At 42.3% G+C, this 18,385-nt stretch overlaps 1 protein-coding gene across 1 annotated transcript; it reads left to right on the plus strand.

The window, feature by feature from the left end:
• Positions 1-859: 859 nt before the first annotated feature.
• LOC144195549 (uncharacterized) lies at positions 860-18,071 on the plus strand. The gene is made up of 5 exons (XM_077715267.1): positions 860-2,169; positions 8,372-8,479; positions 11,812-11,908; positions 12,538-12,841; positions 14,315-18,071. Exons 1-5 carry the CDS (start codon positions 1,447-1,449, stop codon positions 16,188-16,190), a joined length of 3,108 nt encoding a protein of 1,035 aa, XP_077571393.1. The 5' UTR covers positions 860-1,446; the 3' UTR covers positions 16,191-18,071.
• The last annotated feature ends 314 nt before the right edge of the window (positions 18,072-18,385 follow it).

Here is an 18,385-nt window from a genome sequence, read left to right on the forward strand (position 1 = left end):
TGGCCTTTTAGGTTACCAAACTTATTTGTTTATAGACTTCTTCAGGCACTGAGCAGGTATTTTGTTTTTCTTTAACAGTCTAAACGGACCCGATAATCAGGTTTTCCAAAACCAACCGTTGAAATTGTATTAATCACTAAAGAAAGTAGCCGTTGTCGATTGACAGAACCCTTAGTTAATGGAAAAATCTGCTGTTTTAAGGACTTGATCAATAGTGTGACGGACAGTTACAGAACATTAACATTCCCTAACTGATAAAGTGTCGTACAAACGTTTTGGAAGGTCATCCAGCTTGAGGAGAATTGTGGCATGATGACAGTCTCATGAGGCCTCATTGGAAGTTGCACAAAGACTTGATTATAGTGAGAATAAAAGTAGGGTGTGTTGTATTTAAAGACATGACCTTCATTACAAAATGAAAATCTACTTGTATTTCCCCTGAATTAAGTTTAATGACTGAAATAATCACTTTCTCACTAAGAAGCTAAAGTATTGAATTGAATTCCCTTTCCATTATGAACTTGTATAGATTTCCCCCAACTGCCAAACAAACAAATAATAGATGAAATCACAGAAATGATCCACTCCAGGGCAGATTGCAAATCTAAGATCATTAACAAACTGAAAAGGACGTTGATGACATCAGCCTAAGATGTGATTGAACAATCAATAACCCCATAGTAACTCTTTGTTCAGTTGATGAAGGCTTTTCATTTCCAAAGGAGCCAACTTTTGTCTTCTTTGACGAGCACGAGATCACAGCCAAAGTGTTCCAGCGTCCATTTGATCTGATCCTCGTGTTCTTTTTTGTCCTCCAAGTATCAGTTAGAAGTTGACGCCAGTCTTTTACCGGTTGCCTGCCTGCGACGCGGCGATGACGGGGTTAACTAGTTCTCCTCCTCCTGCTCCTCCTCCTCCTCTTCCTCCTTCTTTCCCAGGCAGTTGATCCACATAATGGGATGTGCCACCACGTCGCTCCGCTGCTTTAAGCCCCGCGGCAGGTCAACATATTGAACGCAGGAGGCGGCGCGACATGGGCCGAGTCTCTTCGCGGCGGTTAGGAGGCGGTGAGGAGCCGGTGAGGAGCCGATGAGGAGGCTGCCTGCCGCTCGGAGCTCGTCAGACACGGCCACTCACGGCCGCGCGTGAATGTCAGCGAAACCGACAGATTCCGACAGGCTCCGGTGGCCGCGTCGACTCTTCCCAAGCCGAGATCGGAGCTCCGATCGCCGAGACCAGACCATCCGGACGGACCACGTCCCCGCTCGCCGCATCCCCGCTATGCCCGTGACAGCGACACAAAGACCGGCCTCCGTTCCCCGCAGCCGCACGCCACGCCGCGCCACTCCGGCGTGGGTGGGTCCACGCGTTTTGCAGATGAGGATTCGGAGCTCGATTGCGCAATGAGGAGATCTGGAAGCAAGTATTGATACATCCTCTGAAAATATGGCCGATCAGAGCAACATCCAATCCGCCGCTTCTAAGAGCATTCGGCCCTTTAAATCCAGCGAGGAGTACCTGTACGCCATGAAGGAGGACTTGGCGGAATGGCTGAACACCCTCTACGACCTGGAGCTGAGCGCGGACACCTTCATGGACGGCCTGGAGACGGGCTGCGCCCTGTGCCGGCACGCCAACAACGTCAATCGGGCCGCCCAGGACTTCCAGCTGGAGTACCCCGAGGCGGCTGGGTCCATGAAGCTTCCCCGCAAAGACGTGGTCTTCCAGTCCCGCAACGTCGCCGCCGGCTCCTTCTTGGCTCGGGACAACGTCTCCAATTTCATCGGCTGGTGTCGGCGGGAACTGTGGATCAAGGACGTGCTCATGTTCGAGACCAACGACCTGGTGGAGAGGTGTAATGAGAAGAACTTTGTTCTGTGCCTACTGGAGGTGGCTCGACGCGGCGCCAAGTTCGGCATGCTGGCCCCCATGCTCATTCAGCTGGAGGAAGAGATCGAAGAGGAGATCCGGGACCACCAGGTCGCCCTGCAGGTTGACCTCCAGGTTGACCTGCAGGTTGACCCCGGGGAACCCGAGGTGCAGAGTGTGCCCGGCAGGTGCTTTGGGCGCAGTGACAGCAAACGCAGCGTGGAGGACGAAGCCGAGCCGGAGCCTTTTGTGTGGCCCCAGAAGAGAGTTTTATGCGACATGAGAAATTTGGATGAGCTGGTAAGTCATTTTAGGACAGCCATAGATCTGTAGAATGAGTCTCTTTATCATCTACATTCAACAAGGTTGAAAATTTAAGTTTAAACCCTTCATAGAGATGATCTTTTAACAAGCGAGTCTTCTCCATCGAGTGTGGTATAGATTTGTAATCATCTTAACAGAAACGTTAAATTGTCGTAATGAATTGAATTAGCCATGTCACTCCACTTCATCTTTAGTGCTACTGGCAATACATTCTGACTTGTCCAATCCGGTTTGCACATTAGTCTCTCACGAGTGGCTCATACCAACCAACAGGTTTGTTCTTTGAAAATTCCTACCTTATTCAAAATCAAGTTTCTACATGCAAAAGTAAAATGACTATAGTACACTAAATACTAATGCATTAAGACTCGAAAATTGTGCCTCTACTTACGAATATCTCTACTTACGCAATATTCAGGTTACAATCCAAGCAACATCATATCTAATTTTGCTGCGTCACGAAAAAAAATGTGGTACTATTTATCTGAAGACAAAACACATTGAGCGTTTACTCCTTGTTGAGGGCAGAATGGAAAAAAAGATCCAAAGGCTTAGAATTCCACTTACAGTAAAGCGGAACAAAATAATGTCTCCAGTTCCTGCTATTTTTACACTACAATTCTACTAAAGAAATAAGCATATGCAGTAGCAGTGTGTATTATGGTTAACCTCACATAAGAGTGATGTTGTCAACGTTTATTAGTGTCAAACATTAACTTCAAAGCCTTGGAGGTTGTCATCACCTCTGCTGTTGTGCGATTGTTTTGTTTGTTTGTTTTTTTGCGTTTGCCACCCACAAATTGAGAAGTTTGTCAGTTATTTCCCTACAATTCATGTTGAGTATATTAGTTTGCTTTGGTTACATTTCCCTTTCTGCCACTGTGGTGAAACCTGCTGACCTTTTTCCATGGGCTCGTTCGTGAGATGTGCAAGGAACTCGTTAGAGGCGAAGCTAATGAGCGGGCAGACAACGCAGTAGTGCACAGGCTTTAGGGCGAAGTTGATGTTTGCGCATTAATGAGCTGAACAATGTGGCTCTTTGACACTGAAAAGATGACAGCACGGGGAAGAGAGTTTGAGAGTAGAAGGAGGGGTCTGGAGAATCATGCTTGTCACACAGCAGAGAGCAAAGCGCTTCTGACGTGGCTTCTGTGGACAGACTGTGTGAGTTTGTAGAGGAAGATGTGTCCAGACTATGTACACACTCATATGACTGTGGATTATACAACTCGGCCTTGAGGACAAAAGGTGTCTGTTTTTCAGACTTTGAGGGAATGTTGCACGAGTCTTTTTTTATAGTCTGCAGAAATCGTAAAATATTTTGTTTTCACGGAACGGATGTTACCTTTTCAAGTCATTTGATTGTCATGTGACCCGCAAACACGCAATATCAAGATAAGGAATAGAGGAAATGCTTAAATCGTTTGTGTTCAAAAAGTACCGATTTGCAACACGCAAGCAAGCAAGACTTGCAAACAGTAAAACGGCTGTCAAAATGAAGCCAGTGCTTCTAAATTGTGCAAACTGTTTGTCATTGGTGTTTACAATTTAGAGTAAACACCCTCCGCCTTATTTTCATGGGCACTGTAACCCTTTATAGACAAAGGTTGGATAGATATGTTTTAATATTCGTCATAAATATGGGAGAGTAGAAAAAAGTTTGCAAATCGCTGTGCAAGTATATTTTACCAGTAAGTCATACATACTTAAAAGCCAATGACTGGCCTATCCCTAATAAAATACAAATAAAATATACTTTTCTAAAATAATATCAGGCCTCCTGCAAAAAGAGCAAAAATATGAGCGACCCTGTAGCCTACCGACTGCTTCCATATTTTGTCATTCTACTACAACCAACAAATTATCTATTAGGCTTTTAATAAAGGAGTAAATCATGCAACAGGATAAACACATTTAACAACTCCCATACAAGGCACATTTGTCTGACTGAATTGGATGATGTGTATTTTTAGCTATTCGTTTACTCAACAATGGCTTTACAGAGCTCTCAGAGGCGCTAATTTTGAAAACATTCTCTTTTCTCTAGTTATGTAAACTCTGTAAATGATAGTCTGTAAACACAGAACATGCCCATGCTTGCTTGCTAAGTGTTCAGTCTGCTGGACAAGCACCGCTACGTCAAAATTAAAAATGGCAGCACACAGTGATGCTTTGTTGGTATGTGAAACACTTCAAAAGGGTCTTGTGGAAACAATCCTACTGTGCTTGTGGTCATTGCTGACCATACATTTGTTCTTTTGATTAGTATGTATTTATTTCTATTAAGAGGCCAGTCTGCCTTGGATTTAGTGTTCCATAATTACCCATTGCATTCAGTTATGCCTGTCAGAGATGGAGAGAAAGCAAATTGCAAGGCTTAATATTATATTGCTCCACAGCTGTTCTTGCAGACTGTATGGCTTCTCCACTCAGGCATGCCGACAGAGTTCCTGCATCATCCAGGATAGATAGCATTTCACTCCTTCTTTAATGACTTCCTTTTTGATTGTATTACCTATTGATTTTTAATAATGCAGTATTCTTGACGGACTCATAAAGGCTCTGTCTGTTAATATTGGCAGTTGTTATGTATCAAATGATTGTTCATTCCTAGGGAGATGTAAGGATCAAATGGTATCACCTAAAAGCAAACAGATGACGCTGACCCTGCCGTTAAGTTTACCTAGCTTGTGCATGTCCGGTTTATTTTCCTGGTTCTTGAGCCATTGTTCTTTTTCGTCTATCACGCTGACGCCTTTGCCTCTTACTCACCCTATCAACATTGAGACTGTTTTGATCTTTACGTTGAGGAAGTAAACAAACAATCATTTCCTTCACCAGAGCTTGAGTCATCGCTTCTGCGAAGGCATTAGAAAATGACTCACATCATTGAAATACTCGTAAAGACAATCTCCATATGGATGCATTTATTCAGATTCTTCCATGATTTACCACCAGTCTATATGTCTATATAGTGGTGATCCTCTGCTTGACGGGATTTATCATATCATCCCTAGAAAGGATTATGACACTGATATACAGTCCATTTTACTATATGCATTTCAATATTGTACACATTACATACATACTACCACCTCTTACCTGCCCTGCAAGCTTTAACCATATAAATTTGAAGAAAAAACACCATCTATATTTTCAAGCAGTTGTTATTTTTCTTCACTCGAGGCTTCTTACAGTAGTTCAATAGATAGATTCCCACGCCCCATCATGTGCTGGCCGTTAAAGCTAAGAATCCGTTCAGTATGTCTTGTGGTAAATGAATAGACTGCCACTGTGGACTGCCATAACTAAATGCTGTCATTTCCACCAAAGTCTTTGTTTTGGATGGAGGTCAGAGCAGAGGTCAGGTGAAAAAGAAGGAAAATATGGCTGCCTTTATGGATTTTCATTTAACATATGCTCCAGCTCATGCATTGAGGAAATAGAGAAACAAAATGCGTGGTAGACAAAAGGCGCTTGTGCCCGGAGTGACTTTACTGTACACTCGGCTAAACCTGCCAGCAATAGATGCAGTTCTGAGAGGGAAAAGCTACAGTAGAGAGCAAGAAAAGTAGGTCATTCCTGCCTTGCATTGGGTCACACGCTTTGCCGAGAGAGCGTAGCATCACTCACTGCGTCTGTCTATATTGTCACATGCTCTCCTGGCTTTAAGGTGTCACCCGTTTAAGGGTTCTTTCCCTGACGATTATACCAACATTTGCCTATGTCCTCCGGAGGACTGATTTAATTGCCCTTGCATCTCTTTTATGGCTTCTTATCCCACTGGTTCATGATATCAGCTGATTGTCCACATGACTAGAGTTTAATTACATATTTATCTGAGTGAGGCTCTGTGTGTGGTTATTTTCTGCACCTGCCTGCAGCATCTTCAAGTAGGTCTCAGGTGACTTCTGCATAGAATAGCACCATTGATTCCTATACTTTCTGTACATACTGTATCTAAAACATTCTTACTTGATAGAGACACCGTGTAAAATTACAAATTTTTGTAGTTAGCAATTTTCAATATCGCATACTCTTGTAAATAAGGTTATTTCCCCTTGAAAACATTGCATTTATGAACATTTAAAACATTGAAATGCCTACTCTAAATTCATGCGTTGGGAGTTTTTATCTTGATAATCTCCAGTTTCTCCAGTTCTATGGTTAAAGTTTGCTCATAATTATCTGGAAAACCTGTAAAGTGCTCATGTCCTTGCACGCAAACACACCTATGTTTGATTAAAGCACTAGGCTAAGTTCGATTGTTGACTCACAATCTTATTTGTTCGAAACTTTCCAAATACAAGACAGAGGGGCGCATTTGTAAAGCGAATGAGGAAAAGCATGCAAAATCTTGATCTTTTTCCCTCCCATTTCCCCTACTCGCCATCCCCAAGGGGAAGGCGCAGCCCTCAGTATCAGTCTATCTCTGCCACGAATGCGTCTTCGTGTATTTTCAAGTCAGGAAGGAGAGGCAGGAAGGCGTTTTGACTCACACTGTGCAGATTAGATTAGATTGCCCCTGTAATCCAAACCTGTCAGAGCAGTCTCTTCATAATAAAATGATAAGGTTGTCATTCTGTTTTTGCATTTAGACATTCCTTAGTTAAAATGGGAGGGGCATGTTGCAAAACACTCCGTTTTTCTATCTTTTTTTTCTTTCTTCTTCTCCTCTGAACATCTGCAGATTCCACTCCAAGCATCTCATGTGACCAGTATTCATTTATAATTCATCCATCGTTTTTTTCGCCGCCTTCGGGCGCCCTGTTCCCAATATATCCCGCCTGACCTTGTCTTTCTCCTCCCCCTCTATCAGCCCGTAGTGTGAAACGTTGTGTGTTGTCGATACGGCGACGGCTTGGGAAGTGCACACATTTCATTTCAAGAGGAAAACACTCAAACGCCAGGGGTTTCAGCCTTTGGAATAAAATATGTGATGTGACCTCACGCTGCTGAACAGCTGAGAAGAGGCGAGAAGGAAAAAAAATATGGCAAACTCAACCTCTCTAAAGAGAAGGCCTTATGTGTGTATATGTGTGTGTGTGAGTGTTACCATGGAAATGGTTCCATTAACTCACACGCTGGGGTTTTTCCAAACAGGACTACTCACAAAATGAAAATCACAGTGACAGAGCAGACAGAAAGAAGGCAAGGCAGATACATATATATGAAAGCAGACAAAGCACAACAAGGTGAATCAGGCAGGTGGGTGTTGCCAGCTCACTGTGATTCTACCCTTTCAATTTTGCAAGAGACCCTTAAAACAACATAAGATTATCGCAATAGTACAAAATCCTCACCATACAAAGGATAGGCCGCATGTGGTATATATTTATATATCATAATCTCATCTGCTTGCAATAATTGTGAACAGATTGGGATTCAATAAAGATTGGTTTTACCCAGATGCCATTAAACATGAACCCATAAATCCCCAAAAGATCTAAGTGGTAAACTCTTAGTATTTAAATTTGACTCTGCTTTCCTCACATGACCTTACTAATCAAATGACTTTTTTTTCTTAGTTGTGATGATAACATAATTAATCTCTAGTTAATAACCTCATTGTAGAATTTTCCTTTTTATTGCCTTGCTTTATGTTGTCATGGCCAACACGATCCGGCACACTCGTGTGAGACAGATGCCAAGAACAACAAATGAGTTGACCAATCCTACAAGAGCCGAGAGCAGATCTCACTCCGCCCTGCAGTCTTGTCTGACTCCACTTGCCTAATAAGCAGCCTCAACCACAGCAAGGGCGCTGGCTCATGATCTCAATTCAAAATCCAGCTGGCGGCACTGGCCTGCTGACATCATCATCATCACCACCCCCCTCTGCTCTCAAGCTTGATGATGCCATGATCAGAAACAATGTCACTCAGTACAGACTGTATTTATCAGGATGTCTGCGTGAATTGATTTTAACGCAGGAGGAAAATAAATGTGACATTCATTGTACCTCTTGGGAAATTATGTATAATTGTAGGCTTGCAAATGACGCACAGTCCACACACATAACTACATAAGACAGACTTATTGTCCTGCTCTCCCAGAAAAGGGCAACATTGCATGTATACTGTTCATATGACTAAGTATGACCTCATATTGAGTTCACAGGAAGAGCTGGCCACAGAGTTCCTTTCTGACATGTCTCATGTGCTTTGTTTCATCTCAGGTCCGTGAGATTCTGGGCCGCTGTTCCTGTCCAGCTCAGTTTCCCATGATCAAGGTGTCCGAAGGAAAGTACAAAGTGGGAGACTCCAGTGCGTTGATCTTCATAAGGGTACGTCCATCGACCTCTGTCCGCCTCACGCATAATTATACCTAGCCGGTAATTATATGTGGCTTTAAATGGAACAGTTGTGTCTCCAGGAATATTTAATCCCTTTAAATCCTTCATACTTAAACAACTTGAATTCAGCGATTACACTCTTATTGCATACAGTGTACAATTAGGGCATATGATGTAATCAGATGCTTTTATAATGTAGTTTACTTTTATTACTATGTTCTTTTGAGGAGGCCCACTGTTGTCGCATCAAACCATATGGCGGTAAAAAAACATGCTGTAGGTTAGTGAAATAACAGAGGGCTGTCTCAGCATGTTAAAAGCTGAGCTATTTTTTATGTCACTGTCAAAAAAGGTAACAGTCGTACAGTGGGACCGCTGATGTCAAACACGACCTTCCACGTCAGTCTCTGATTCGGTTAAATTCAAGTCAATTTGCAATAGGTAACAATGCAAAATGTGATTAATCTCCATGGAACATTTAACCATTGGACTACAATGCATTAAGACAACAGAATTTGTTCACATGTAATACTTACATAAGTTGGGCAGTATTATATGCTGCTTGTTTTATAGGCTATTTACACCAAAAGACACGTGCTTCATAAGACTGTAAGAATCTACTAAAAAACACAGTGGATTGTAAAACGCAGAGTTCAAAACCAAGGAAAAAAGTAGTGGACGTTTATGATGTTTATGGTAATTATTCAGGGCAATTTTGTTAAACTCAAACCAAATGATGATGACGACAACAGTCATTTGACACAGGAATAAAACATTTCTTTTCCTGCGTTAACTTTTATTTTTGTAAAGCATTTGTCTGGCCCATGCTTAGAAAAGGCACTTTTCCAGTGCATGCCCAGAAAGGCACTTTTTCCCCATTGAGGGGACACAAATAGAGCTTTTGGTCATTTCCTGCTTTGGCCTTTATCGCGGTTGGATTTTGTGCAAACAACAATGCTCGTCTCAGTTTCTGATTAAGAGTTGCCACTATACCCGCATCGAACCTCACAGGACTGGGGGTTGGGGGGCTGGATTGCTTCATGGGCAGTATTGATTCAGTCTCGCTTACCGAAATGGTGCCCTTTGTTGGATTAATGGCTCTTTGGATAGTGCAAAATGTGCTCATTTATACTGTACACCACTTTCAGTGACAATAAACAATTCCCTCAGTGGCTCCACATACGTAATAGTGGAAATATAAATCTAAAAAAAAAAAAAAAAAACTGACATTGTCTTCAAAGAAGGTATTAAAATGTGCAATATATTTGTTTAAGCACGTGGAAATTTCACAAAGAGGAATATTCTAAAATGACTGTTTAGTGCTTTGTTGGGTTTTGTGCAAATTTGTGTGTGCTGATCTGTCATTCTGGTAGCGAGCGTTTCCCTTGTCAGATTGGTTCTCTTCACCCTGTCTCCGCCCTCTTGTGGTTCCTCACTGAGGATGGCAGTGATTATGCATATGCCCGAGCACCCATACAAGTGTAGCCAACACGCCTCTTTTATTCTGTTGAGGAGAGGAAACAGCAACCGCTTTATATGCCTGAAAAAAAAGTATTCAGCGGCTTAAGCTTTTCAAGGGTGTTGAGGCTAAACAAGGCCATGAAACACATAAAGCAAATGGGCAATTGATCCCTTTTGGACACAGGGGTAGTTCATAATCTTTCTTTTCCTTGAGGGAGGCCGCTTTTACTGGGAAGTGATGTGTTCAGTCCTGAATATAGGATTCCAGTAACAAAACGAGAGGAAAATCGCTCCAAAACGTGCATTTATTGAGATGTTGTTGCCATAGAAACAGCTTTAGCAGCTGAGCCAGCAATTGTAAGTAGAACATCCTCCCTGAGCATCCCATCACCCGGCTTTTGAGGTCTGGAAATGAATACATGATATTCATTTATAATGTAATATTATAAAGTTGGTTTTAAATAGCTACAAGACAAAGATAAAATACTGTGTTGTTGAATAATACAATAGTTTTAAAAAAATAGTTTGTATAATGAGACTCGGTATATCTAGCCTTTGTATTGTGAATGAAATCATGCAAAAGAAATTAAAAGAGAAAGTACGGTGTAAATTTTAAATTGTTTTTGGTTGTTTGGAGTACTTTATTTGCTAGGTAATTATATCCCATTGTGTTATGTTCCCTCTGGAATTATTGTTTTAGAAAAAAAAACAATGATCATACATACCTAAATATCATTTGCAATTCGGTAATTGTAGACATTGAATCAATAAAGTGTATTTAGTGATGCAGTCAGAGTGGAAGTGCTTCTGTTCTGCATCTGTAATTAGCCATACTCCAGCGTCTTGGGCATCAAAGAGATAAATAAAACATGTACCATACTAGACTATGCATCAAAATTTATGGAAGTACTTCAACTTGGCAATACCAGACAACCAGTGACGCTGTCACCAGCCTGAAGTCAGGTCACTGGGAGTAAGCAGTTTATGCTCTGATAGAGATAAGCAGATCAGCTGTTTTGACGCATCATCATGCAGGAGGGGAGCAGAGCGAGCCAGATCAACTGGATTGACGGCACACGTATTAGAGAAGGTGGGGTCAGGCGGAGGTGCGCGTCCCTTCTCCGTGGCCTCTTCCTGACCACCATTTGGCACTGGGTGATTCGTTGCGAAGCGCCGAAAATAAGTTTGGTACCAAGTTCAAGAGAAGTACAATCGCGACTTGGCCTCAGTGACCAAGGTACAACCTTTCAACACATGTGGCTGGCAGCACCTATTACACAACGCAAGGCGGGGTGGGCTGTGTGTCACATCAGGCAGACTCTGCCGCATCAGTGTGGACAGCTTCTGCCTGGAGGGAGTAAGGCGCTTTGCTCCCATCTTGTTGACGTGTGCTCTTCATAAAGTTGAGGAGAGTCAGAAGTGACATCGTATCTTCACACTCACACTCTGTTAGGGACCACCATTTCCACCTTTCAGCTACCTGTTCGTTTTTCGATGAACTAAAGTCGCAGAGAAGTCACCATGCTACAGTTGACATCTTTTTACATTCCAGCCCAACTTCATAACAAATGTGTGCAAACTGCCAGAATATCACTTCTTCTTTTTTTAAATTGTGAGTCGGCATGGTATTGAACGACCCTCTTATGGCAGCAGCTGGTTATGATGGAGGAGAAAGGCGGGAGGGTGAAATAGGGGGGCATCTAGGTGTTATGTAACGTCTAAGGCAAGCTGTCCCACTTGTAGAATTTGCTTGACTGCTGACTATTGTGCTGCATTACACTAACAACATTCAGTCATTTTAGTTATACATGGATGGCTTTGTGATTGTCTACTGAAACCTTGTTTTGTGCCCCCTATTTTAGGTTCTTCGTACTCATGTGATGGTGCGCGTAGGAGGGGGCTGGGACACGTTGGAACACTATTTGGACAAGCATGACCCATGTCGTTGTGCTGCCTTTGGTAAGGTTTCCTTTTGCCTGTTAGTTTCATTTACAGATGGCAACTTTGTAGTTGGAAATTGGGGTACAAAAATGAACTGCAATATTTTGCTTCTTCAAACAAGGTGTGGACACTGGGAAAGTCCAAATGAAATGAATTCATGCCTAACATTTAGCAAACTGGACACTCCTTTCTCATTTTGACCTCTGACTAATTGGATGTTAGACAAGTAATGAACTCATTCATCCAGGTTTATCATGGAAAAAGTGCTGTGAGTCCTTTTACAGCTATCTTCTAGTACCTAGTTTTAATATTGCATTCATGTCTCAGAGTTCTGAAGCGTCCCAAAAAGTTTCATAAGTCATGATGTCATTATTTTGGAAAGATGATGCAAGCCGCAATTACAGATCGTCAGTATTGAAGGAGAAGGCAAAACTTAATAGATGGTTTGGTAATATAGGGCTCTCAAGCCATATTTGGCTCTTGATGAGAGCATCTGCCTCCCTGCAGACTCTGAAATTTTAGGCCGGCTCACCTGACATTAAAGACCTGTGATGAAAAACTTTTGTCTTTAACTTTAGTTAGTAATTATTTAGTTGTCTTTCATGTATTTATTTAATGAAAACCATGGTTACCTGTCACCCTTACAGCCCATCGATACCACCAGGCCAAAGCCAGTGGTCAAAGTCAGGGAGGACAGAGTAAGTCTTCAAGCGCCCATTCATCCCGCTCCACAAGTCCTGGTCCCCACTGGCGAAATGAAGGCATGGCACCATATAAACCACCTGCAGACAGACGCTCGTTGGAGCCCTCCTCCACACCTTGTGCCTCTTCCACTCCCACAAGGCCAAGCCACCCTCAGAACCCCTCCAGCACGATGGAAACTGAACCTCGTACAAGTCTTCCACAGCCCCCTAGAGACCGCTCGGAAGCTCGACCGTTGAACCCTCTGCGGTGAGTGAGTGTGTTTAGTATGTATGAGATGAGGGATATTATGGTATATAAGTGAAAGCGCTCAAACCATTTTCCTGGCGGGTCAGAGAGAGAAATAGAATCCAACATATGCACAACATGTGCAAATGCCAGGAAACAGATTAGATTAGGTCATCAGATTTATCTAATCTCAGGTGACATTGCCTCGATAAATCTGCTTTACAAAACACTCTCTAGCACCATTTAGTGGGGAAAATTTAACACAAAACTCGTCTTATTTTAACACCTATATGCATTTTGTTTACTTAAGTAGAAACAAAAAATAAGGGCATCCTTGATTTGAACCAAAAAAAGGGTTTGATCGGATTTGCATTTTTGTGATTGAATAGTGGTGACAAAGCCAGATTAGCAGCATTGTCCTGTCTGTTGCTTGGAAAGGGTATTAGATTTAAATATTCTTTTCAATTTATATGTTCCTTACACATAAGAGTCAAAAGGGTGGGGATATTTTGGCATAAAGATCATGTTCTCTATTCTACGATGACATGGAATAGATGGATGTTAAGTCAAAAGCACTTTCAAGTCTAAGAGGGTGATGGATTCCAGACTAGAGAAATTTTAATCGGCCAACTATACCCCGACAAATGGTCAACGCTAATTTGGGAAGTAGGTCAGCAGGTGGGCTGGCTTTCTTCAAGCAATTACCATTCCAGGGCATAAATGAAAATCGTACAGATGATTAAATCGGTGTTTAAAACAGTCAATAATGAGTGACTTACAACAGATTCAAAACTGTTTCATCGCTGAGATACACAGACTCATAAATAAAAATAGAAAACATGTTGCTTGATTTTTTGTTGTTGTTGTCCATTTCTGATTCCAAATCACAATTCAGATGATAAATAGTATGGTACCTATAAATTCAGACACTTCTAGACAGCATGCATCAACTTTTACTCATATCCTCCTTTAAGTGAGCAATAAGAGCTCATTGTAAAGTCAGAGAAGACAGTCTCACCGGTGCAACGCAGTGGAACAGTGCCTAATTGTGAAATAGCAGTGCTTAGTTCTAATCCTCCCACTTGTTCTCATCCTGACGATAATCCCCCAGGCTGTCACAGCCCACTGTATTGAGAAACACTCAGCTTGGGTCAGTTAAAAAAAGTATCTATATTGTCAGTCAAGTTCAAATTCATCCTTTATTAATTTTCCCCCTAAGAAACACAATTTGTGATGTCTGACGTCTGGTTTTTTGCCATTTTTTTTAAATAGAGAAAAACGACCTCCGTTTTGGATTTCACACACAAAAATGTGTTACATTTTTCAGACTTCCATTGACTAAAATGTTGTTTAAAATCATTGCCTCGTATTATTATCTGAAAAGCTGATATGACAAAAAAGTTTCTATGCCAAATATGAGTCGTAACTACACCCTGGGAGAAGTATTATACGTGCCATTTGAAAATGGAATGACACTCTCCATTTTTGTTTCAGGACTCGAGATACAGCACTGCCAGTGACGAGACGTCTATCCGGAGACAGCGACTCTTCCACGGCGTCCTCCAAAGGGGGAGGAGGACGTCTCTCTCTGAGTGGAACATCCCACCGCTCCAGTGAAGAGGTGGTCCTTCTTGTCAATCGCAAGCAAGGCAAGCATGTGATCGAGAGACCTGGAGCTCAAAATACGCCGCGTAGCTCGTTGCCCCGTGCGCGCAGCCAATCTCGCGAGCGCTCGGTGCTAGCGTCGGCACTGAAAGCGAACCCGTCTCCAGGATCAGATGGAGTACGAAGCGCTCGAACAGAAAGGGGCAGATCCCTTTGTAACGAAGGTCCGAGAAGGCTCCACGCTCCTCGTTCGCACAGCCAGAGTAAAGTACCTAACCACACTCGGTCCATTGAAGCCATATCGGGGCTTGCCACCGGCCACCGGGATACTCAACCAGCAGAGAAACGAGAGGGACGAGAGGACCCTCGCAATAAACAAGTGCCCCCGTCGTCACCTAGGATAGGCGGCGTGCTGTCCAAGAGGCAGTCATCTTCGTGCACCAATTCACCCATTAAAGGAGTTCAAAACAACAAAGACAGTCCCATTAAGAAGACTATTAACACTCCCAGACCTCCTCGCTTACCCTCCACTGGTAAAGGGAGACTACTGCCCCCTGTCAACTCAGGAGGACGGAGGTCTCCTCATTCATCTCCCCGGAATTCCCACCATCACGCCGCCCACAGTCCTCGATTGTCCCAGGGCTCTCGGCCTAATGGGCGAGGCCTGTGTAGAACCTGGTCTGGTCTTGGCCGTCAAGACCCAGAAGAGGAAGGACAAAGTTGTGCCTTCCAAATGCTCCCAACGCTGGACCCGAAGAGAGAACAGGACCTGTATCGCAGCTTTGAGGCTGAGTATTTAGCCAACACGCAGCAAAGCAGAGGCGGCGTGGGTCGAGGAGTGGGCCAGCGTGCTGCTAGAACCCATTCGGTACCAATACTCACTGATCCCAATATCACAGATTCTGCTTATTCCTCCTCCAACTCCTCCTCTTCCTCTTTGAACGTGGGGGCAAAGATAGGAGTCCTGCCAGAACTCAGGGAGTCCAAAAGGGCCAACCCTTGCCACATTCCTTTAGAGGACCCCTTGAATTTGATTTACGGACAGAACTTTGCGCAAGGGGACGCAGAACACTGGAGAGAACATGGGGGCAACCTGAAAAAGCTCCCTGCCATCTCCAGCAACATGGAGACACGTGCTTCTTTTCCCAGAGACTCGAACAGACTGGTTAATCCCCAAACTGACCTCTGTAAAAATATGAATGGAGACCATCGGAGCCAACAAGGTGATGGATGGGGTAACAACTCACTGGGAGATATCCCTCTAGAGACTCATCAGCCAAACGTACCATACGATTTACAAAATAGCAACGGTAGTGCGAACCTCCCACTCCCCGACGCCGGTCCTTTACCCGTTCATCTGCCCTTATCCGAGGACTGCCCCTACCAAGACTCGTCCAGTGAAAACTCTTCAATGTGCTTCAGTCTAAGCGAGTCCCATTCTGAATCTCCCCCGCTGACCTCTCCGCTGGCCAATGGCGACACAGGCAGAGAAGTACTACATGGTAACAAAGAACAAAAAAAGATGAGCAGCGTACTGGTTTCCAAACACAAACTTGCAAGCCGAATGAAACCGCGTGCCGACAATGGTCCGGCAATGAACCTCTCGCGCATTCCTACACTGGTCAGCTTCAGAGAAGCGAAAGGTCAAGGGTCACCCTGCCACACCCCGCCGCTCTCCCCTCGGAATTCCCGCAGTCCCATTTGCAACAAGGATCACAACTTTCCCGGGAAGGCCGGGAGCCTAGACACCGAGGCTTGCATGTAGCACAGAACTGTAGGAACTACCAGGGCATGTTGCTCTTACTCTTGACTACTGTGTAAAAAATACTCTGGACTTTGGTGTTGACTGTTTTATTGCATGTCAGGTTGCTTTTATTTTGCACTCTAGCCAAATCATTTATTACCAAAGGAATGGCATTTGACATGGATTCTATGTTCATTTGTTTTTAGGTGTGTGTGGGGAACATTTTGCCAATTGTTATCTTTTTTTATTGGTTGATACAGAGCGACAGAGAGAGAATATTTGCTTCAATGTGCCCTGTTCATGGGGTATGGTAAAGTGCCAGGTTTAAAGCTGTAATTTTTTCCAAATACGCCACTACTATAACACGTTTGTCAGCTTTTATTGGCGCCCTCTTGTGGTATGCCTTGGCCTTGCGAGTAACAGACCTATAATTGTCTTCTTTGAGTCAATAGCTTCATATTTACAATTATATTAATCGGTTGGATTTTTTAATGCAGTACAGTAATTTAATGAACACTTTTTGATAGTCATATATGGGCCAATGAAGGTTATTTTGCTTTGTTGTCATTTTTCACTGACAAAAATGTGGAGTTTTCACCTCCAACCAAACTACTTAAGAACCCACACATGTACAGGTGTCAGTTGCTGAGTAAAGAATGAATGTGTAAATATAAATACATGTGTAAATATGTAAGCAATGGATATAATGTACATTTTGGCTGTATACTGAATCCTGGGCTGCCTTAGCTATGCAACATTGGCAGGTGAAATGCCTTGACAGTTCCCTTTGCCTTAAAATATTTTTCACAGATTAGGTTCTGAATGTTTCTGTTAAAAAATCACAACACTTCATTTTCTTTCCTAAATGCTTTTTTCAATTGCAGCAATTGTATTAGAATGTTCAAATTTGCTTGGGATATTTCCCAATTTAGCTCATCATTGTCCACGATTTCAGTCATTTTGAAACCTTAGTAAGTATCATGGCAAAAGAAAACCTATCATAACAGCTTTCATAGTGGAGATGAACAGTTCACATGATAATATTTCCTTGTGTTATAAGATGCAAAGCATCTTTTAGCAATGAATGACTTCAGTTCTCAACATGAATAACAGAGTTTTATTGTAACTGGATATTAAGGTCTTATCTTCTTCAAATACTACAATCCTGCAAGAAATAACGCTTCTGACATGTGTTTAACTAGATTCCTGTATTAATTTACTTAATTCTATTAGGTAACGCAGGGGGAATTGTTGTGTCAGTGCAATCAAAGTTATGAAATGGTTCAATGAATGCTGATTTACACCTTTTTTCACCTTCTCTCTCTTTTAAATAGCAATCGTCTAAGGTGGCATTGCAGGGAATTCACACATTGGCTGGGCTTTAAAGGACTGTGCATATGTTTGTGTACATACGATATGAGTGGGGAGAGAGAGGGTTAATGTTGGACTTATTTATTTATTTATGAAGTGATGCCTCATTGGATGTGCATGGCATCTTTGGTCAAGGTACTGTAAATTAAATATGTCTTGAAGGAAAGACAACTGAAAGCCTAATGTATAAAAACAAAACTACATTTTTGCCTAAATTGATTTTTATTCCCCAAAATAATTTAAAGAGACTTTTATGATTGATAGATAGTTAGACTTCAATGTTTTCATCCATGATTGGGGCGAGGTTGAACATTGAAAACAGGGACTTATTTACAAACACTAAAGTCAATTGGGTTATCAATGTTATCGAGTAAAATTAATATACAATTTTAAAAACTGTCTGCCCCATGCAGCAACATTTGAATGTTCAGAATTTCTCTCATGTTGATGTACAAAAATCTGCAATACTTTACTGTTTTTCAAAGCTGAAAATGCTGTTCTTGTAATAAACATTTTCCTTCTGAAGTTTAATATTGAACTGATTGGATTATTGCCATCCACGGTATTTCCTTTCCTTTACAAAGAGCATGGTTGTATTTATTTATTGTTCATGGCAGTTTATGCACCAGTTAATTCATATGAATTCATACTTTATTCTCTTTATTCATTTTGATAACTTTGGTGTTGTGAAACATCATTTTTGATTGAAAATGAACTTTGAAGTTGAACTATGTACTTCTTCACAGGTATTAAACTGGAGGTCAATAGCCCTTAGCAGTTAAACTCACCCATGCAAAAAGCCCATTATAAATGACTTATTAAAGTATATACTTGTTGAGCGAAAA

Source organism: Stigmatopora nigra, chromosome 4 (assembly GCF_051989575.1).
Source record: "Stigmatopora nigra isolate UIUO_SnigA chromosome 4, RoL_Snig_1.1, whole genome shotgun sequence".
NCBI classification, from domain to species: domain Eukaryota; kingdom Metazoa; phylum Chordata; class Actinopteri; order Syngnathiformes; family Syngnathidae; genus Stigmatopora; species Stigmatopora nigra.

Coding starts and splice junctions, on each gene's coding strand:
- LOC144195549 (XM_077715267.1), top strand. CDS start 1,447: ATGGCCGATCAGAGCAACATCCAATCCGCCGCTTCTAAGAGCATTCGG. Junction 2,170..8,371: donor TGAGAAATTTGGATGAGCTG/GTAAGTCATTTT, acceptor GTTTCATCTCAG/GTCCGTGAGATTCTGGGCCG. Junction 12,842..14,314: donor CGACCGTTGAACCCTCTGCG/GTGAGTGAGTGT, acceptor TTTTTGTTTCAG/GACTCGAGATACAGCACTGC.